The sequence below is a fragment of the Colias eurytheme genome, chromosome 29, assembly GCF_061535395.1.
Source record: "Colias eurytheme isolate Ceu_HAF_F1 chromosome 29, ilColEury1 Martin Lab GWU primary, whole genome shotgun sequence".
In the NCBI taxonomy this organism is placed as follows: Eukaryota; Metazoa; Arthropoda; class Insecta; order Lepidoptera; family Pieridae; genus Colias; species Colias eurytheme.
The window spans coordinates 1,234,811-1,258,615 of NC_143008.1; the positions used below are offsets into that span (position 1 = coordinate 1,234,811).

The 23,805-nt window shown below is 40.7% G+C and overlaps 3 protein-coding genes across 3 annotated transcripts in view; 1 reads left to right on the top strand and 2 right to left on the bottom strand.

Moving 5' to 3' along the window:
- Nucleotides 1-23,805, bottom strand: part of LOC149896025 (serine hydrolase-like protein) — a 98,460-nt gene that overhangs the window by 21,083 nt on the left and 53,572 nt on the right. The gene's annotated exons all lie outside the window — the stretch shown is intronic.
- LOC149896027 (uncharacterized) lies at nucleotides 5,894-6,646 on the top strand. The gene has a single exon (XM_090118398.1). It carries the CDS (start codon nucleotides 5,894-5,896, stop codon nucleotides 6,644-6,646), a length of 753 nt encoding a protein of 250 aa, XP_089974524.1.
- The window catches only part of LOC149896028 (uncharacterized), a 50,568-nt gene continuing 38,648 nt past the window's right edge, over nucleotides 11,886-23,805 (bottom strand). The window contains exon 5 of the mRNA XM_090118344.1: nucleotides 11,886-12,399. The gene's annotated coding sequence lies outside the window, so the exon portion shown is untranslated. The remainder of the gene's footprint in view (nucleotides 12,400-23,805) is intronic.

Here is a 23,805-nt window from a genome sequence, read left to right on the forward strand (position 1 = left end):
TTAATAGCTACCCCAAAAACCATGAAAATGACACCCATGATGAAAAGATGTAAAATTTTTCGTCGGCGCCATCTTGGATTTTAGTTTTGACCTCAAACTGGTTAATAGCTACCCCAAAAACCATGAAAATGACACCCATAACGAAAAGATGTACAATTTTCGTCGGCGCCATCTTGGAATTCAGTTTTAACCTCATATTGGTTAATAGCTACCCCAAAAACCATGAAAATGATACCCATGACGAAAAGATGTAAAAGTTTTGTCGGCGCCATCTTGGATTAGAGTTTTGACCTCATATTCGTTAATAGCTACCCCAAAAACCATGAAAATGACACCCATCACGAAAAAAAGTCAAATTTTTCGTCGGCGCCATCTTGGATTTTAGTTTTGACCTCATATTGGTTAATAGCTACCCCAAAAACAATGAAAATGACACCCATGACGAAAAGATGTACAATTTTCGTCGGCGCCATCTTGGATTTCAGTTTTGACCTCATATTCGTTAAAGCTACCCCAAAAACTATGAAAATGACACCCATGACGAAAATATGTCAAATTTTTCGTCGGCGCCATCTTGGATTTTAGTTTTGACCTCATATTGGTCAATAGCTACCCCAAAAACCATGAAAATGACACCCATGACGAAAAGATGTACAATTTTTGTCGGCGCCATCTTGGATTTCAGTTTTGACCTCATATTCGTTAATAGCTACCCCAAAAACTATGAAAATGACACCCATCACGAAAAAAAGTCAAATTTTCGTCGACGCCATCTTGAATTGTTTTACCCCACCAATCTATTCAACAACCCATAAAAAAGAGCATCTGAAAAGTATCAAATATTTCAAATCACGAAAACGACAGTGCACGCACAATAATCTTTTTCTAATTCGTTTTATTTTTGGGACAAGGAGCGATACACCCGTCCTTCCAAGAGCGCTTCTGAGCGCGGTCTGACGACCCGCGAGAGCAAAATGTATGAAGAAATCAAGAAGTATTTTTAATTTAGCTAATAATTGAAATAAAATTTTGATTTAGATACAAAAAAATTATCAGAATCTTTAAAGGACTATAATATATCCCTCAATAATTTATAGGTAAGAAGATAGATTAGGCTTTTAATTTTCTTAAAATTTTACCGTTTTAGACCCCATTTTTTTGCATTTTATGCGATCATTGTGCTGGGAAAATCGTATTTCAGCGACAATTTTGTATGACGTCGTACAATTTTTATAAGATGATCGTAGATCTGAATATATTATCTTTAAATTAATATATTACTTTGTTCTCACGTGTAATTGCTTTGAGTTAAAATGGTACCGTAAAATAGCGTTTTTTGTTAAAAATCGGTAATAGCACCCTTAAATAAATGAAAATTTGATTTGATTGAATATAAGTTGATTTAAGAAATGTTAATTAGTAAGATAATATGAACATATTATTATTATTTTACGGTAAGACTGTTACCCGATTGTCTCAATAAGTGCTAAGTATAATAAAAAAAAATAACAACGTGTTTTATTACAGAAATCATTTACTTTATATACATTTCCTAATACGATATTGGAATTATATATAATTCCAAGGAAGATTATACATTTACTAGGATATGTATGCATTAAATAGTTTATTAAACAATATTTTATACATTTCCCAAGTGGCATCGGCATTGTACACATTTCCTATTAGTTTGAGACCCATTCGTTAAAAAGTCTTCAAATAACGTTTGTTTTATTATCTCGAAACTGCAATTAATAAAAAATGAAAATAATTTTTTTTTAATAATTAATAAAAAATATCCTGTCCAGGATTTTTCCAGTCAAACCATTTTTAATACACTTAATTTATTATAAAATTGGTCTCACTCTATTATCACGCCGTTGCATTTCGACTTATATTCGGATCTTAGACCACTAGGATTTGTATACAATTCCTTGATTTCATACATTTCCGGTAACATATACATAATTTTATTTATTTACATTAAGTATATACATAATTACATACTGATATTATATCTACCTATACATAATATATATATGTATATATATATGTATATCATGTTTTAACTGATGTATTTATTTATTAGTATTTATCATATTAATTGAAATATATCTTTCACATAATATACTCATGTTAAATTATCATTATATACAATTCTAGACTGAAACTCCAATAGTCACTTGGGGTCACTGAAAATCAGTGGTGGTGAGGTATTAATCACCTTGCCATCATATACTGAGTTGGCTCCATTTGTCAGGTCACTCACTGCCACATTACAGTTCTTAGGAATAAGATTATTTTTATTTAATTATTTTTCTTTTTATTTCTTTTTGTTTTTCCTTCGTTTATAAATGTATCTCGTGTTGTGATCTTGACAATAAATGTGTTTTATTTATTTATTTATTTAATGTCCCTTACTGCATGCTTTTCATGCAGTTGTCCGCACCATATGTATTGTGGTCTTTGTCCATACACACTTTCTCCAAAGCCCTGCTTTGGTCTTGTTTGATGTATAAGCTCCTGTATATTAGTAAAAGTTAATCAAATATTTAATTCTTATTTCTTGAAATTTGGTATAGTATTCTTTGTGTGATACAAATCAAAACCAACAGTCAGGTTAGGTAGACTACAATTTACAAAACTGGCAGGGTTGCCATGCAATGGTTGGTGGTTAATGAAACACTTGACTCGACTGTAAGCTTGTATTGAACTGCTTAAACTGTAGAACAACAGGACTATATATTCTAGACGCACACATACAATAGATTACACACTACACTGTAAACTGTAGAATTAATATTAAAGACATAGTTCACTATATATTTTGTAGTCTTTGATTATTTATACAACAGACTAGAAATAAATACTATGTATGCGATTATACCTATTCTAGCCATCCATTTTAGTGTTCCTTAAAATTAAGTACATCTTAGTCAAAGGACAACTTATTGTGTGTTTACCCGTAATGCACTCATAATAATTATAAGTTAAATGTTTGTCATTCTTTATGTACCAAACACAGTCACGGCCACGGCGCTCATTCCATTTTACTGGTATTAAAACAGATGAAATCCTTCATGATCCCATATCCTTCTTAGTAGCAAATGTAGAAATCCCTTTCTTGTGTCTACAATGTTTTTGTGGAGAATCGTATTTACATTTGGGATGGATTAATTCTTCTCCTCTCTTGAACAAATTTGTTATTGCGAACGTAAGCAATAAGTCTGTAATAAAACAATCTTATATTGGGTTACAAATCCCTAAACCAATCATTAAAAATCATGTTTGTAAAAATTTATGTTCAGAGAAAATATCAGTTTACCATATAAAGCTTATTTTCTGCCGTTTTTCTGCCTGTAGATTCTACATAACACTTATTTTAGCACTTATTTTTCAACAATTAAAAAACGAAAACAAACAAAGCTTCTCGTTTTGGTTTTGACAGAATCTCGTAAATAAACTGAACTAAATACCAGTCATAATAATGTAGGTACTCTGTGAGTCAGCTTTGTCTAATTAAAAATCCGAGTAGGTACAAAATATTATGTTGACAGTTGACAGTTGACACTTGACAACTGTCAAGGACTTGAAAATAAAAGGTACGTGTACATATATTTACATTAGTGCCATCTAGTGGCTCTGGAAGGAAAAGAACATCAAGTCTGTGTTTAACGTGCCATCTAGTGTGTTAAAAGCAAAAGACTAAGAGATATAATCGAACATGTAGTACGTTATTTCCCCACTGGCGCTTTAATTGCGTAAATTCATAGTGCAACTTTTTTTGTATGGAGTGCACCGTCTGTTGTATACGTAGTATATTATTATTAGTCTGTGGTAATACTTATTATGATTTTTTTTTCATAAACAATTATATTAAAACATTTGCAAGATATTTGTCAGAGCATTTTGTGTAATTACTTTTAGTTTTGGTTTTATCTGCGATAAACCACTTTTATCGTGACAAAACCAAACGTTTATCTCGAGAAAAAAAGAGCGCCAAGATGAACCAATCAACAATTTCAATTCAATAGGTAGTGCCATGCCATCCTATGCAGATTATAAATAAACGTGTTTCCAATCTATTATGTAGATTGCACTGAAGTGCTATTAACAACAGAAAGATAAAATTACCTTTTACTTTCACGTACTTTTTTACTAGAATATTCGTATTATGTTACATTGTGATTATGGTATCAACTCTCATTCTTTTAAATTTTGACATGGTAGGTGCGTAGTAAAGAAAAAAACAAATCCAAATGAAATATAATAGGTTAGCTATTATTAAATGACCATATTATGTTAAACGTAGTAAAATGGAATAAAAAAAAAATAAACATACCGGCCGAATTGATAACCTCCTCCTTTTTTTTGAAGTCGGTTAAATATAACAAATATGCGAGTAGGTATTCTAGGTTCGGTTATAATTTCTATATATTTTATATTGATAGTCTTTTTGTGAAGGTTCATAAAATATTTAAACAGGGATTGGTATTGCTGCAAGCTTTGCAAGGATCACATTTAATTATACCATAGAAATCTAAATAACAAGACACAATAATTATACTAATTAAGCTATACATAATATACCTCATACCATCATAGACTAGTAAATTGAATAGTTTCTACATTTATTTTCCTACTTACCCTTTTATTTATGAAACACTATAACAATAGTCAATAGTGTGGCCTTTTTTTAGTGGGGAAATCTTCCAAAGATACCCACGGCCCCCGGGGATGGAGCCGTGGGTTATGTCGGATTCTTATTTCTTACCGACCAAAACCCCACTGTGTTCCGTCGAGCCGAAACTGGCTAGGGCCGCGGGTATTGGTTGAAATTCTTCCGCGACAACAAAATATTGGGCTAGTTTTTTATGCACGTCCCTTAGCGAATAAATACAAACTTGGACGTTCGTCATTATATCACGAATAAATCGTGCAATAACTATAATGTTACAAATTCTATAACATGAACACATAATAATATTAAGTAAGTTTCATATTTTTATTTAAAACTAGCAAACCGGGCGAACTCCGTTTCGTCACCAGAGAGACCTTTTCTTTGCTATAAACCTCACGGAGCCCGAGACCTTTCCAACGAATGCAAAACCGTGGAAATCGGTTGGTGCGTTCTGGAGTTATAGCGTCAGGAAGGAAAACCCGACTTATTTTTATATAGTAGGTGTATTCAGTACAATCTGTGTTTTATTTCGTGTGAACCTTCTGTGCGTAGTACTATTATATTATATTCTGAGGTAGATTGATTTTTAAACCTTAATATTTCAAAGTTTCCCTATTACATAACATAATACATAAGTACATAATCTATATCTATACTAATATTATAAAGCTGAAGAGTTTGTTTGTTTGAACGCGCTATCTCAGGAACCACTGAGCTGATTTGAAAAATTATTTCGGTGTTGGATTTCCCATTTATCGAGGAAGGTTTCGTGCTATATATCATCACGCTAAGACCAACAAGAGAGAAGTAATGCGGGTGAAACCGCGGGGCACTGCTTATAATAATATAAAATTATAATTTTTAAGACTTAGTCTATAATAATATGTTGTCGAGGGCTAATAGATACATAAATAATTAAATCAAAATCTGTACCTACAGTAGTTTTTGCGTGAGCCGGAGCCAGTGTAGGCACTTATAAATAATAATTTAAATAACTCCAAAATCTGATCTTTTTTGAGGGTAGGAGCAAAAAGTAGAAACACGTTTTTTTTGAAAGCTCTTGTATTTAAATTCGTTTTATATACATAATTACACTTGTTTTCTTACCTCTATGTGTTAAATTTGTGCCTTTGCCCACTAGTTCACTTTCCTTACATAAATTTTCAACATTTCAACACTACTGTCTTAACATTATTTCTGAATCTCATCACTATGGAATCCGTCAAACACTCAATGGCAGAAATGGCAGCATTGTTTAATGATAAAATGGCTGAATTTCAACGAGAGCTGCAGAATGTCAACAGCACTAACAATCCTCAACCTGCATCTGCCAGCCCCACTTCAAGATTAGCGGCGGAGTTCAATAGCTTTCGCTCATTTGTCATATCTTCTCTTCATACTTTACAATCGCAAATTGAGTTCCTCTCTAACCAATACATTAAATGGGAGATGAGAAGTCGGAGAAAAATGTTGCTGATCCATGGAGTGCCAGAAGCTGTAAAGGAAAACCCTTCCAGTCTTGTAACCAAAGTTGTAACAGATCACTTAAAAGTCCCGCATTTTCAACAAGAAGCTATATCCCGGTGCCACCGTTTAGGAGCTGTGAAGTCAGATAAGCCCAGACCGATCATCATAAAGTTTAAAGATGTTTCTGTACGGGACACCATATGGTTCTCAAAAACTTCTTTGAAGGGTAGTGGTTATACATTATCCGAATTTCTGATCAAAGAAAGACATGATGTCTTTATTTCGGCAAGATCTCGCTTTGGTGTATCCAATTGCTGGACCAGAGACGGTCATATTATTGTGCAAACCACAGATGGAACAAGACACAAGGTCACAATGATGGCTGAACTTGATGGCATCCCTTCTGCTGCTGGGGGTTCTTCTGGCTCGGCTTCTACTTCCACTAACTCAAAACAGATGCCTAATTCAAGACCCAAGAGGTTCGGTAGAGTTAAGTAGGTTGCATTCTGTACTCTTTTATTGCTTTTTGACTTCACTTGTTAGACTCAAAATTGGTAGTTGTTTTATCACTGTATTATAATATTTAATATCTCATTTCAAAATATTTCTATGTTTCGGTATTTACTACTTTAACTTCTTGATTCTTTAAATAGTGTGAACGTCTCTTTTCTTCAAGTAACTTTTAGCTGTATTTTAGCTGTATATGTTATTAAATTTTAAGGTAATTTTAAATTAAAATTTCACATCAAGTAATTATTATTGTAGGTACCTTTGTTTTTGTAATTTGTTGTGACATTTGACAATGACAATTCGTGTCATTCTTATATTCTTTTAGTTGTCACGGATACTAGCGCTTTGGACATTTGAATTGTAATTTACACAAGTAGTGTGTTAATTTCGGTATATAATAACTGGTGGTAAAGGTTATGTTAGATTATTGGATTTTAAACTTAGACTTATTATTATATTTAATATATATATTTTTTATTACTATATATTATATATACATATATTTTAAGAATATTATTTTTGATATTAATTATTTATTATTTTCGTCATGGCTTTAAATGATAGCACGGAAAGCGAAGCGTTTTTTTCACTCTCTTCAAATGGTTCAGAAAGCGACAGTTTTAATAGTTTGACTTCCTCTTCTTCTCCTTGCATTTCCTCTCTATTCTCCAATCAACCTAATAACTTTAATGTAATTCATATAAATGCTCAGAGTATTCCGGCACACTACCCTGACCTCCTTGCTACCTTTGATTCCCATCCTGTACATGCCATATTAATTTCAGAGTCCTGGCTCAAACCCTGTCTTCCTTCCTCTTCTTATAGTCTTCCAGGATTTCAGTTAATAAGGAACGATCGCATGGGTCGGACCGGAGGAGGGGTTGCAATTTACTTACGTTCTCACATTCCTTACACAATTGTCAGCTCCTCCCCTCAGCCGCCACCTAGCGATGCAGCTGAACATCTCCTTGTCGAAATAACTTCTTCCAACACTAAAATCCTTTTAGGCGTCTTCTACTCCCCTAACCTCTCTGTTAACTATTTCCATTCCTTCGACCAGATCCTTGAATCCTTTTCTCCTCTTTATAATCATATTATATTTATGGGAGATTTTAACACCTGCTTACTCAAGGGTGATCATCGTAGTAATAAGCTTATAAATTTAGTTGATTCCTATAACCTTAAAATCCTCCCTTTACAGGCTACCCAGTCCTCTCCCAACTGTACCCCATCCCTCCTTGATCTCATCATTGTTTCCTCCCCAACGCATGTCGCTGAGCACGGACAGCGTTCAGCTGACATGTTTTCCTTTCATGACCTTATTTTCCTTTCTTACAAATTAAAACTTCCTAAATCGAAACCTAAGATTATTTTGCAACGTAATTTCGGTAAAATTAATGCTGAGCGCTTGTGCGAAGACGCAATAAACATGGACTGGTCGGTTGTTTCGTCTGCTGAAACCATCAATGATAAAGTGTCACTTTTTGATTCATTAATTCTTCAACTTTATGATTCGCATGCTCCTATGCGTCCAGTTAAGTTGAAGCACCTGCCTGCCCCTTGGATGACCGACAACCTTAAATCACTTTTACGGAAGAAGGCGCGTGCAAAGACTAAATTAAAGTTGTCTAATTCGGATATAAATCGTGAAAAATTTAATCGAATTCGAAACCGCTGCAATACTTTGTGTAGGGATGCTCAACGACTTTATATATCTAAGTCGGTTGACAATGGTGATCCTTCTAAAACTTGGAAATTCCTTAGATCCTTTGGAATTGGCAGATCCCAACAAAATCCTTGTCTTAATTCAACCCAGGCCAATGTTCTCTATTCCCATTTTTCCAATCCTCCCTCAGATTTCCATCCTACCCTTAAATCTCATACACTATCTTACCTAAATAACCTACCCCATTCCAGCTTTCCTCCTTTTGTATTCAATCGTTTTACCGAGTGTAGTGTTAAGAAAAGCATATTGTCAATCACTTCAAAGGCCGTCGGTAGTGACTGCATTGGTCGGAACATGATCATTCCTATCCTCCCTATAATCAATCCTACTATCACACATATCCTAAATTTTTCCATTACATCTGGCACATTTCCTGATGATTGGAAAAGTGCTCACATTATACCTCTCCCAAAAATTCCTAACCCTTCCACTACATCTGATTACCGACCCATTGCCATCCTTCCATTTCTCTCTAAGGTTCTCGAACGACTGGTTCAAGAGCAATTGAGTATTTTCCTTAACTCCAATAATCTCCTTAATCCTTTCCAATCTGGTTTCCGTCCCGGTCACAGTACGACCACTGCACTTATCAAAATCACTGACGACATCCGGCGAGGTTTTGACAATAAGCAGCTCACAATTCTAACGTTGCTGGACTTTAGTAACGCTTTCAATACGGTCGATCACGACATATTGCTGGCTTTACTGCGGTCCCTTAATTTATCTGCATCGGCTATCGATTGGGTACATAGCTACTTAAGGGGACGTCGGCAACGTATACAGATTGAGGAGATTTCCTCATCTTGGTGCAATGTTACTGCTGGCGTTCCTCAAGGCGGCGTTCTCTCTCCCCTCCTTTTCTCCATTTTTATTAACACCATTTCCAAAAATATTGAGTCACCCTACCATATGTATGCAGACGATTTCCAATTATATAAACACGCATCACTACTCGAACTACCTGAAGCGATTTTTCAAGTAAACGCTGATCTTGCGACAATCGTCTCATGGAGTAAACATTACGGTTTAACAGTTAATCCAATTAAAACCAAAGCTATTATTTTCGGAAGCAGGCAGCTCGTATCAAAAATCGACTGGGCCGATTTACCAAGTATCGTTGTTGATGGTGTGTCTATCCCTTATAGCACACAAGTAAAAAATCTTGGTTTGACACTTGACCAAACTTTTTCGTGGGATGAGCAAATAAAACAAGTCCGTAAAAGGGTTTTCTCATCGGCGTTCTCGCTACGGCGCTTACGAAACTTTTTACCGATCGCTACGAAAATTACGTTAGCTCATTCTTTACTCCTTCCTCTCCTTGATTTTGCCGATTCATCCTATCCAGATCTCCACGAATACCAACTAGACACCCTTGAGAAGCTTCAAAATTTTTGTATACGATTTATTTATGGATTACGTAAATTTGATCATATTTCTGAGTTTAGAACAAAATTAAACTGGCTCCCCATTCGCTTCCGCCGGAATACTCACATTCTTCATCTCCTGTATTGTATTTTATTTCACCCTAAAACACCGTCCTACTTAAAAAACAACTTTAACTATCTTAGCTCTACTCACACTCTCACTCTTCGTTCTTCCAACCTTTTATTATCATGTACTCCTGTCCATCGGTCAAACTTTTATGACAATTCGTTTACTGTTCGTGCCATTCAGCTCTGGAACGCCTTGCCGGAAAGTATCCGACGTGCACAAACGCTCAGTTCTTTTAAGTCCCTATTGAAAGCTCATTATCTAGCCATGCAATAGTTGCATTAATTTATGTATAATCCTAATTTTTGTATATATTGTTATATATATATTATTGTAGTTTGTGTAGTGTATAATACAAGTATATTTATATAACTATGTGGTATCTATGTACAGTATATGTAGTTTATGTAGTATGTAAGTAGGCATATTTTTAATATATCCTTTCTTTTATTTCTTTTTGCGCTATCCTTATTCTTCTTACATTTCCTTTCCTACCAGGTTGCCTGGCAGAGATTGCTGTGTAGCAATAAGGCCGCCTATTGTGCAAAATTTCTGTACCTCATTAATTTGTATCTACCACATTTCCTATATTGTTTTGTACAATGAAGTGTTATAAATAAATAAATAAATAAATAAATAATTATTAATAACACGAAAGATTTTGTGTAGTGTATAAAATCAGTTTCGGATAGGTAAGTTATAAGTATTTTCGCCGATCCAACTTGTACGTTGGTAATCCATACTAATATTATAAATGCGAAAGTAACTCTGTCTGTCTGTCTGTTACTCAATCACGCCTTAACTACTGAACCAATTTGCATGAAATTTGGTATAGAGATATTTTGATACCCGAGAAAGGACATAGGATAGGTTTTATCCCGGAAATCCTACGGGAACGGGTTTTTCTTTGAAAACGCGGGCGAAGCCGTGGGCGGAAAGCTAGTACATAATATATCGGATTCAAGGGTTCATGCGTTTTCCCAAATTTATGTTTCTAAATCATGTTGTTTTCAGATAAATATTTAAAATCCTAAAAAATATACAGTACAGAAATGTCTGATCTATACTCTGTCCATTATATTATTTGCTTTTTGACAGCTTCACGCCTATGAAGGATTGTATTGTCTATGTTAAAATGTCATACAAATAATTATCGTTCTTCATGGACAGGTCCCGCCCACTTAGTGATGTCTACACAGAATTATTCAATGATGGGTCGATAGATTATAATAATCGATAGAAATACTCTGTAAAATATATCCGATGCAGAAAAACTCTTCTATTATGTTATATAATTTAAACGTAAAGACAGCCAAATTGTAAGATAGAAACCAATAAATAATAAAATATTAGTTTAGTTTAGTTTTAACATACAATGCATAGATATGTGGTCTTATTATTACATATCTTATTAGTACGTTTACGTTGTAATTATTATTTACGTACCTGATTCGATTTATGATAATATTTTGAATTTATAATTGAAATGGTATCACAATCGATAATCTTTTGAACATCACTTCTGGTATCACCCGTCGAGCTGTCAAAAAGCAATTCTTATAGTGGACAGACTATAGTGACTTTTTTTGGATAAAAACACAATATTAAACTATTAACTCGATAAAAAAAAATCAGAAGTAACATCGATTTTCAAGCATTTTCAGTTTTATGTGACATACGGGAACGCTATTTTTATGAAAATTTTACATTTCACCTTCTAATCAGGTTTAACAGGGATATTATTGGATAAATTTATAATTGGGTGCTTATTTTTTTCTATATAAAATATATATAAAAACGAACTCGCGCGCACCACTCCTGTGCCACCAGAGTCCAACCAAACTACTGATTTATTTATACTGTAGCGTGCTCGGCGGCCCCAAAGGTCACCAGAGTTCATGTCGCGCCGGCCCTGCGCAACGCAACGCGAGCCTTTTCAGTGCCTAAAATGCCTAAACTTTCGGGACAAGGGGGCCTTAACAAAAAATAAATTAAAATGTAATTTTTTAATAAATTTATTAAATAAGTAGTAAGTAAGTAATATTATCATATTGATTATAGTTAACAAGGATTACAATGGGATCATCTTTGTTCTTTTACAAACTAATACTTGATTTTATCTTACGCTTTTTTACTGAATAAAACAAAATAAATAAATATATACATATTTAATTTTTTCCAATAACGACAGGGAAGCTCCCGCTTTCCCCTACTTGTAACCAGTAACCATACAGTGACTATACAGTGACGCACTCTCCTATCCCCATTTCTCCAGGAAGTACACAATTACACTTCCTGTGTAAGGATGAGAGAGGAGAGTGATGCGTCCCCACTTTTCCAACACCGACTCAGTGACGTCCCCCCGTTCCCAGAAACTACAACGTGGCGTCAAATTCAAATTTCTTTATTTCGTCCCCCTTTTTTCCAAAACAACCCCCTTCCCAGTGGCCACATAGCCGAGCGCCGGTCACCTTGAACGCGTTCAAGTACTGCAGGCCCGAGCGCGGACCGACGCTATTATTTCCTGCACAAAAATACAGATAAATAAATAACTTGACATAACACAACTAGACAAAAAAAAACGATCACAAACAATATTATTCCCGCAATTGATATAAAATCGTACCTTGCGGGCCGTCGAACGTGTTAGCAACATATAATCGTACCATGCGTGCCGTCGAACGTGTTAGCAACATAAAATCGTACCATGCGTACCGCCACACGTGTTAGCAACATAAAATCGTACCATGCGTGCCGTCGAACGTGTTAGCAACATAAAATCGTACCATGCGTACCGCCACACGTGTTAGCAACATAAAATCGTACCATGCGTGCCGTCGAACGTGTTAGCAACATAAAATCGTACCATGCGTGCCGCCACACGTGTGAGCAACATAAAATCGTACCATGCGTGCCGCCACACGTGTAAGCAACATAAAATCGTACCATGCGTGCCGCCACACGTGTTAGCAACATAAAATCGTACCATGCGTGCCGCCACACGTGTAAGCAACATAAAATCGTACCTTGCGTGCCGCCGAACGTGTTAGCAACATAAAATCGTACCTTGCGTGCCGCGTAACGTGTAAGCAACATAAAATCGTACCTTGCGTGCCGCCGAACGTGTTAGCAATATAAAATCGTACATTGCGTACCGCGTAACGTGTTAGCAACATAAAATCGTACCTTGCGTGCCGCGTAACGTGTTAGCAACATAAAATCGTACCTTGCGTGCCGCCGAACGTGTTAGCAACATAAAATCGTACCTTGCGTGCCGCCGAACGTGTGAGCAACAAAAAATCGTACCTTGCGTGCCGCCGAATGTGTAAGCAACATAAAATCGTACATTGCGTGCCGCGTAACGTGTTAGCAACATAAAATCGTACCTTGCGTGCCGCCGAACGTGTTAGCAACATAAAATCGTACCTTGCGTGCCGCCGAACGTGTTAGCAACATAAAATCGTACCTTGCGTGCCACGTAACGTGTTAGCAACATAAAACCGTACCTTGCGTGCCGCCGAATGTGTAAGCAACATAAAATCGTACATTGCGTGCCGCGTAACGTGTTAGCAACATAAAATCGTACCTTGCGTGCCGCGTAACGTGTTAGCAACATAAAATCGTACCTTGCGTGCCGCGTAACGTGTTAGCAACATAAAATCGTACCTTGCGTGCCGCCGAACGTGTGAGCAACAAAAAATCGTACCTTGCGTGCCGCCGAATGTGTTAGCAACATAAAATCGTACATTGCGCGCCGCGTAACGTGTTAGCAACATAAAATCATACCTTGCGTGCCGCCGAACGTGTTAGCAACATTAAATCGTACCTTGCGTGCCGCCGAACGTGTTAGCAACATTAAATCGTACCTTGCGTGCCGCCGAACGTGTTAGCAACATAAAATCGTACCTTGCGTGCCGCCGAACGTGTTAGCAACATAAAATCGTACCTTGAGTGCCGCGTAACGTGTTAGCAACATAAAATCGTACCTTGCGTGCCGCGTAACGTGTAAGCAACATAAAATCGTACCTTGCGTGCCGCCGAACGTGTTAGCAACATAAAATCGTACATTGCGTACCGCATAACGTGTTAGCAACATAAAATCGTACCTTGCGTGCCGCCGAACGTGTAAGCAACATAAAATCGTACCTTGCGTGCCGCCGAACGTGTGAGCAACAAAAAATCGTACCTTGCGTGCCGCCGAATGTGTTAGCAACATAAAATCGTACATTGCGTGCCGCGTAACGTGTTAGCAACATAAAATCGTACCTTGCGTGCCGCCGAACGTGTTAGCAACATAAAATCGTACCTTGCGTGCCGCCGAACGTGTAAGCAACATAAAATCGTACCTTGCGTGCCGCCGAACGTGTTAGCAACATAAAATCGTACCTTGCGTGCCGCCGAACGTGTTAGCAACATAAAATCGTACCTTGCGTGCCGCCGAACGTGTTAGCAACATAAAATCGTACCTTGCGTGCCGCCGAACGTGTTAGCAACATAAAATCGTACATTGCGTGTCGCGTAACGTGTTAGCAACATAAAATCGTACCTTGCGTGCCGCCGAACGTGTGAGCAACATAAAATCGTACATTGCGTGTCGCGTAACGTGTTTGCAACATAAAATCGTACCTTGCGTGCCGTGTCACGTGTTAGCAACATAAAATCGTACCTTGCGTGCCGCCGAATGTGTTAGCAACATAAAATCGTACATTGCGTGCCGCGTAACGTGTTAGCAACATAAAATCGTAACTTGCGTGCCGCCGAATGTGTTAGCAACATAAAATCGTACATTGCGTGCCGCGTAACGTGTAAGCAACATAAAATCGTACCTTGCGTGCCGCCGAACGTGTTAGCAACATAAAATCGTACATTGCGTGCCGCGTAACGTGTTAGCAACATAAAATCGTACCTTGCGTGCCGCCGAACGTGTTAGCAACATAAAATCGTACATTGCGTGTCGCGTAACGTGTTTGCAACATAAAATCGTACCTTGCGTGCCGCCGAACGTGTTAGCAACATTAAATCGTACCTTGCGTGCCACCAAACGTGTTAGCAACATAAAATCGTACCTTGCGTGCCGCGTCACGTGTAAGCAACATAAAATCGTACATTGCGTGTCGCGTAACGTGTTTGCAACATAAAATCGTACATTGCGTGCCGCGTAACGTGTTAGCAACATAAAATCGTACCTTGCGTGCCGCGTAACGTGTTAGCAACATAAAATCGTGCATTGCGTGCCGCGTAACGTGTTACCAACATAAAATCGTACCTTGCGTGCCGCGTAACGTGTTAGCAACATAAAATCGTACCTTGCGTGCCGCGTAACGTGTTAGCAACATAAAATCGTACCTTGCGTGCCGCCGAACGTGTTAGCAACATAAAATCGTACCTTGCGTGCCGCCGAACGTGTAAGCAACATAAAATCGTACCTTGCGTGCCGCCGAACGTGTTAGCAACATAAAATCGTACCTTGCGTGCCGCCGAACGTGTTAGCAACATAAAATCGTACCTTGCGTGCCGCGTAACGTGTAAGCAACATAAAATCGTACCTTGCGTGCCGCCGAATGTGTAAGCAACATAAAATCGTACCTTGCGAGCCGCCGAACGTGTTAGCAACATAAAATCGTACCTTGCGTGCCACGTAACGTGTTAGCAACAAAAAATCGTACCTTGCGTGCCGCCGAACGTATTAGCAATATAAAATCGTACCTTGCGTGCCGCCGAACGTGTTAGCAACATAAAATCGTACCTTGCGTGCCACGTAACGTGTTAGCAACATAAAATCGTACCTTGCGTGCCGCCGAACGTGTTAGCAACATAAAATCGTACCTTGCGTGCCGCGTAACGTGTTAGCAATATAAAATCGTACCTTGCGTGCCGCCGAATGTGTTAGCAACATAAAATCGTACATTGCGTGCCGCGTAACGTGTTAGCAACATAAAATCGTACCTTGCGTGCCGCCGAACGTGTAAGCAACATAAAATCGTACCTTGCGTGCCGCCGAACGTGTTAGCAACATAAAATCGTACATTGCATGCCGCGTAACGTGTTAGCAACATAAAATCGTACCTTGCGTGCCGCCGAACGTGTTAGCAACATAAAATCGTACCTTGCGTGCCGCCGAACGTGTAAGCAACATAAAATCGTACCTTGCGTGCCGCGTAACATGTTAGCAACATTAAATCGTACCTTGCGTGCCGCCGAATGTGTTAGCAACATAAAATCGTACATTGCGTGCCGCGTAACGTGTTAGCAACATAAAATCGTACCTTGCGTGCCGCCGAACGTGTTAGCAACATAAAATCGTACCTTGCGTGCCGCCGAACGTGTTAGCAACATAAAATCGTACATTGCATGCCGCGTAACGTGTTAGCAACATAAAATCGTACCTTGCGTGCCGCCGAACGTGTTAGCAACATAAAATCGTACCTTGCGTGCCGCCGAACGTGTTAGCAACATAAAATCGTACCTTGCGTGCCGCGTAACATGTTAGCAACATAAAATCGTACCTTGCGTGCCGCCGAATGTGTTAGCAACATAAAATCGTACATTGCGTGCCGCGTAACGTGTTAGCAACATAAAATCGTACCTTGCGTGCCGCCGAACGTGTTAGCAACATAAAATCGTACCTTGCGTGCCGCCGAATGTGTTAGCAACATAAAATCGTACATTGCGTGCAGAGTAACGTGTAAGCAACATAAAATCGTACCTTGCGTGCCGCCGAATGTGTTAGCAACATAAAATCGTACCTTGCGTGCCGCCGAACGTGTTAGCAACATAAAATCGTACCTTGCGTGCCGCCGAATGTGTTAGCAACATAAAATCGTACCTTGCGTGCCGCGTAACGTGTTAGCAACATAAAATCGTACCTTGCGTGCCGCCGAACGTGTTAGCAACATAAAATCGTACCTTGCGTGCCACGTAACGTGTTAGCAATATAAAATCGTACCTTGCGTGCCGCCGAATGTGTTAGCAACATAAAATCGTACATTGCGTGCCGCGTAACGTGTTAGCAACATAAAATCGTACCTTGCGTGCCACCGAACGTGTTAGCAACATAAAATCGTACCTTGCGTGCCGCCGAACGTGTAAGCAACATAAAATCGTACATTGCATGCCGCGTAACATGTTAGCAACATAAGATCGTACCTTGCGTGCCGCCGAACGTGTTAGCAACATAAAATCGTACCTTGCGTGCCACCGAACGTGTTAGCAACATAAAATCGTGCATTGCGTGCCGCGTAACGTGTTAGCAACATAAAATCGTACCTTGCGTGCCACCGAACGTGTGAGCAACATAAAATCGTACATTGCGTGCCGCGTAACGTGTTAGCAACATAAAATCGTACCTTGCGTGCCGCCGAACGTGTTAGCAACATAAAATCGTACCTTGCGTGCCACCGAACGTGTTAGCAACATAAAATCGTGCATTGCGTGCCGCGTAACGTGTTAGCAACATAAAATCGTACCTTGCGTGCCACCGAACGTGTGAGCAACATAAAATCGTACATTGCGTGCCGCGTAACGTGTTAGCAACATAAAATCGTACATTGCGTGCCGCGTAACGTGTTAGCAACATAAAATCGTACCTTGCGTGCCGCGTAACGTGTTAGCAACATAAAATCGTACCTTGCGTGCCGCGTAACGTGTTAGCAACATAAAATCGTACCTTGCGTGCCGCCGAACGTGTGAGCAACAAAAAATCGTACCTTGCGTGCCGCCGAATGTGTTAGCAACATAAAATCGTACATTGCGCGCCGCGTAACGTGTTAGCAACATAAAATCGTACCTTGCGTGCCGCCGAACGTGTTAGCAACATTAAATCGTACCTTGCGTGCCGCCGAACGTGTTAGCAACATTAAATCGTACCTTGCGTGCCGCCGAACGTGTTAGCAACATAAAATCGTACCTTGCGTGCCGCCGAACGTGTTAGCAACATAAAATCGTACCTTGAGTGCCGCGTAACGTGTTAGCAACATAAAATCGTACCTTGCGTGCCGCGTAACGTGTAAGCAACATAAAATCGTACCTTGCGTGCCGCCGAACGTGTAAGCAACATAAAATCGTACCTTGCGTGCCGCCGAACGTGTTAGCAACATAAAATCGTACATTGCGTACCGCGTAACGTGTTAGCAACATAAAATCGTACCTTGCGTGCCGCCGAACGTGTTAGCAACATAAAATCGTACCTTGCGTGCCGCCGAACGTGTGAGCAACAAAAAATCGTACCTTGCGTGCCGCCGAATGTGTTAGCAACATAAAATCGTACATTGCGTGCCGCGTAACGTGTTAGCAACATAAAATCGTACCTTGCGTGCCGCCGAACGTGTTAGCAACATAAAATCGTACCTTGCGTGCCGCCGAACGTGTTAGCAACATAAAATCGTACCTTGCGTGCCGCCGAACGTGTTAGCAACATAAAATCGTACCTTGCGTGCCGCCGAACGTGTTAGCAACATAAAATCGTACCTTGCGTGCCGCCGAACGTGTTAGCAACATAAAATCGTACCTTGCGTGCCGCCGAACGTGTTAGCAACATAAAATCGTACATTGCGTGTCGCGTAACGTGTTAGCAACATAAAATCGTACCTTGCGTGCCGCCGAACGTGTGAGCAACATAAAATCGTACATTGCGTGTCGCGTAACGTGTTTGCAACATAAAATCGTACCTTGCGTGCCGTGTCACGTGTTAGCAACATAAAATCGTACCTTGCGTGCCGCCGAATGTGTTAGCAACATAAAATCGTACATTGCGTGCCGCGTAACGTGTTAGCAACATAAAATCGTAACTTGCGTGCCGCCGAATGTGTTAGCAACATAAAATCGTACATTGCGTGCCGCGTAACGTGTAAGCAACATAAAATCGTACCTTGCGTGCCGCCGAACGTGTTAGCAACATAAAATCGTACATTGCGTGCCGCGTAACGTGTTAGCAACATAAAATCGTACCTTGCGTGCCGCCGAACGTGTTAGCAACATAAAATCGTACATTGCGTGTCGCGTAACGTGTTTGCAACATAAAATCGTACCTTGCGTGCCACGTAACGTGTTAGCAACATAAAATCGTACCTTGCGTGCCGCCGAACGTGTTAGCAACATAAAATCGTACCTTGCGTGCCGCGTAACGTGTTAGCAATATAAAATCGTACCTTGCGTGCCGCCGAATGTGTTAGCAACATAAAATCGTACATTGCGTGCCGCGTAACGTGTTAGCAACATAAAATCGTACCTTGCGTGCCGCCGAACGTGTTAGCAACATAAAATCGTACCTTGCGTGCCGCCGAATGTGTTAGCAACATAAAATCGTACATTGCGTGCAGAGTAACGTGTAAGCAACATAAAATCGTACCTTGCGTGCCGCCGAATGTGTTAGCAACATAAAATCGTACCTTGCGTGCTGCCGAACGTGTTAGCAACATAAAATCGTACCTTGCGTGCCGCCGAACGTGTTAGCAACATAAAATCGTACCTTGCGTGCCGCGTAACGTGTTAGCAACATAAAATCGTACCTTGCGTGCCGCCGAACGTGTTAGCAACATAAAATCGTACCTTGCGTGCCGCGTAACGTGTTAGCAATATAAAATCGTACCTTGCGTGCCGCCGAATGTGTTAGCAACATAAAATCGTACATTGCGTGCCGCGTAACGTGTTAGCAACATAAAATCGTACCTTGCGTGCCACCGAACGTGTTAGCAACATAAAATCGTACCTTGCGTGCCGCCGAACGTGTAAGCAACATAAAATCGTACATTGCATGCCGCGTAACATGTTAGCAACATAAGATCGTACCTTGCGTGCCGCCGAACGTGTTAGCAACATAAAATCGTACCTTGCGTGCCACCGAACGTGTTAGCAACATAAAATCGTGCATTGCGTGCCGCGTAACGTGTTAGCAACATAAAATCGTACCTTGCGTGCCACCGAACGTGTGAGCAACATAAAGTCGTACATTGCGTGCCGCGTAACGTGTTAGCAACATAAAATCGTACCTTGCGTGCCGCCGAACGTGTTAGCAACATAAAATCGTACCTTGCGTGCCACCGAACGTGTTAGCAACATAAAATCGTGCATTGCGTGCCGCGTAACGTGTTAGCAACATAAAATCGTACCTTGCGTGCCACCGAACGTGTGAGCAACATAAAATCGTACATTGCGTGCCGCGTAACGTGTTAGCAACATAAAATCGTACATTGCGTGCCGCGTAACGTGTTAGCAACATAAAATCGTACCTTGCGTGCCGCCGAACGTGTTAGCAACATAAAATCGTACATTGCGTGTCGCGTAACGTGTTAGCAACATAAAATCGTACCTTGTGTGCCGCCGAACGTGTTAGCAACATAAAATCGTACCTTGCGTGCCGCCGAACGTGTTAGCAACATAAAATCGTACCTTGCGTGCCGCGTAACGTGTAAGCAACATAAAATCGTACATTGCGTGCCGCGTAACGTGTTAGCAACATAAAATCTAACCTTGCGTGCCACCGAACGTGTAAGCAACATAAAATCGTGCATTGCGTGCCGCGTAACGTGTTAGCAACATAAAATCGTACCTTGCGTGCCGCGTTACGTGTTAGCAACAAAAATCGTACCTTGCGTGCCGCCGAACGTGTGAGCAACATAAAATCGTACCTTGCATGCCGCCGAATGTGTAAGCAACATAAAATCGTACATTGCGTGCCGCGTAACGTGTTAGCAACATAAAATCGTACCTTGCGTGCCGCGTAACGTGTTAGCAACATAAAATCGTACCTTGCGTGCCGCCGAACGTGTTAGCAACATAAAATCGTACCTTGCATGCCGCCGAATGTGTAAGCAACATAAAATCGTACATTGCGTGCCGCGTAACGTGTTAGCAACATAAAATCGTACCTTGCGTGCCGCGTAACGTGTTAGCAACATAAAATCGTACCTTGCGTGCCGCCGAACGTGTTAGCAACATAAAATCGTACCTTGCGTGCCGCCGAACGTGTTAGCAACATAAAATCGTACCTTGCGTGCCGCGTAACGTGTTAGCAACATAAAATCGTACCTTGCGTGCCGCCGAATGTGTTAGCAACATAAAATCGTACCTTGCGTGCCGCCGAATGTGTTAGCAACATAAAATCGTACATTGCGCGCCGCGTAACGTGTTAGCAACATAAAATCGTACCTTGCGTGCCGCCGAACGTGTAAGCAACATTAAATCGTACCTTGCGTGCCGCCGAACGTGTTAGCAACATTAAATCGTACCTTGCGTGCCGCCGAACGTGTTAGCAACATTAAATCGTACCTTGCGTGCCGCCGAACGTGTTAGCAACATAAAATCGTACCTTGCGTGCCGCCGAACGTGTTAGCAACATAAAATCGTGCATTGCGTGCCGCGTAACGTGTTAGCAACATAAAATCGTACCTTGCGTGCCGCCGAATGTGTAAGCAACATAAAATCGTACCTTGCGTGCCGCGTAACGTGTTAGCAACATAAAATCGTACCTTGCGTGCCGCCGAACGTGTTAGCAACATAAAATCGTACCCTCCGTGCCGCCGAACGTGTTAGCAACATAAAATCGTGCATTGCGTGCCGCCGAACGTGTTAGCAACATAAAATCGTACCTTGCGTGCCGCCGAATGTGTAAGCAACATAAAATCGTACATTGCGTGCCGCGTAACGTGTTAGCAACATAAAATCGTACCTTGCGTGCCGCGTAACGTGTTAGCAACATAAAATCGTACCTTGCGTGCCGCCAAACGTGTTAGCAACATTAAATCGTACCTTGCGTGCCGCCGAACGTGTTAGCAACATAAAATCGTACCTTGCGTGCCGCCGAACGTGTTAGCAACATAAAATCGTGCATTGCGTGCCGCGTAACGTGTTAGCAACATAAAATCGTACCTTGCGTGCCGCCGAATGTGTTAGCAACATAAAATCGTACATTGCGTGCCGAGTAACGTGTAAGCAACATAAAATCGTACCTTGCGTGCCGCCGAATGTGTTAGCAACATAAAATCGTACCTTGCGTGCCGCCGAACGTGTTAGCAACATAAAATCGTACCTTGCGTGCCGCCGAATGTGTTAGCAACATAAAATCGTACCTTGCGTGCCGCGTAACGTGTTAGCAACATAAAATCGTACCTTGCGTGCCGCCGAATGTGTTAGCAACATAAAATCGTACATTGCGCGCCGCGTAACGTGTTAGCAACATAAAATCGTACCTTGCGTGCAGCCAAACGTGTTAGCAACATTAAATCGTACCTTGCGTGCCGCGTAACATGTTAGCAACATAAAATCGTACCTGGCGTGCCGCCGAATGTGTTAGCAACATAAAATCGTACATTGCGAGCCGCGTAACGTGTTAGCAACATAAAATCGTACCTTGCGTGCCGCCGAACGTGTTAGCAACATAAAATCGTACCTTGCGTGCCGCCGAATGTGTTAGCAACATAAAATCGTACATTGCGTGCCGAGTAACGTGTAAGCAACATAAAATCGTACCTTGCGTGCCGCCGAATGTGTTAGCAACATAAAATCGTACCTTGCGTGCCGCCGAACGTGTTAGCAACATAAAATCGTACCTTGCGTGCCGCCAAATGTGTTAGCAACATAAAATCGTACATTGCGTGCCGCGTAACGTGTTAGCAACATAAAATCGTACCTTGCGTGCCGCCGAACGTGTTAGCAACATAAAATCGTACCTTGCGTGCCGCCGAACGTGTTAGCAACATAAAATCGTACCTTGCGTGCCGCCGAACGTGTTAGCAACATAAAATCTTACCTTGCGTGCCGCCGAACGTGTTAGCAACATAAAATCGTACATTGCGCGCCGCGTAACGTGTTAGCAACATAAAATCGTACCTTGCGTGCCGCCAAACGTGTTAGCAACATTAAATCGTACCTTGCGTGCCGCGTAACATGTTAGCAACATAAAATCGTACCTTGCGTGCCGCCGAATGTGTTAGCAACATAAAATCGTACATTGCGAGCCGCGTAACGTGTTAGCAACTTAAAATCGTACCTTGCGTGCCGCCGAACGTGTTAGCAACATAAAATCGTACCTTGCGTGCCGCCGAATGTGTTAGCAACATAAAATCGTACATTGCGTGCCGAGTAACGTGTAAGCAACATAAAATCGTACCTTGCGTGCCGCCGAATGTGTTAGCAACATAAAATCGTACCTTGCGTGCCGCCGAACGTGTTAGCAACATAAAATCGTACCTTGCGTGCCGCCGAATGTGTTAGCAACATAAAATCGTACATTGCGTGCCGCGTAACGTGTTAGCAACATAAAATCGTACCTTGCGTGCCGCCGAACGTGTTAGCAACATAAAATCGTACCTTGCGTGCCGCCGAACGTGTTAGCAACATAAAATCGTACCTTGCGTGCCGCCGAACGTGTTAGCAACATAAAATCGTACATTGCATGCCGCGTAACGTGTAAGCAACATAAAATCGTACCTTGCGTGCCGCCGAACGTGTTAGCAACATAAAATCGTACCTTGCGTGCCGCCGAACGTGTTAGCAACATAAAATCGTACCTTGCGTGCCGCGTAACGTGTTAGCAACATAAAATCGTACCTTGCGTGCCGCCGAATGTGTTAGCAACATAAAATCGTACATTGCGCGCCGCCAAACGTGTTAGCAACATTAAATCGTACCTTGCGTGCCGCGTAACATGTTAGCAACATAAAATCGTACCTTGCGTGCCGCCGAATGTGTTAGCAACATAAAATCGTACATTGCGAGCCGCGTAACGTGTTAGCAACTTAAAATCGTACCTTGCGTGCCGCCGAACGTGTTAGCAACATAAAATCGTACCTTGCGTGCCGCCGAATGTGTTAGCAACATAAAATCGTACATTGCGTGCCGAGTAACGTGTAAGCAACATAAAATCGTACCTTGCGTGCCGCCGAATGTGTTAGCAACATAAAATCGTACCTTGCGTGCCGCCGAACGTGTTAGC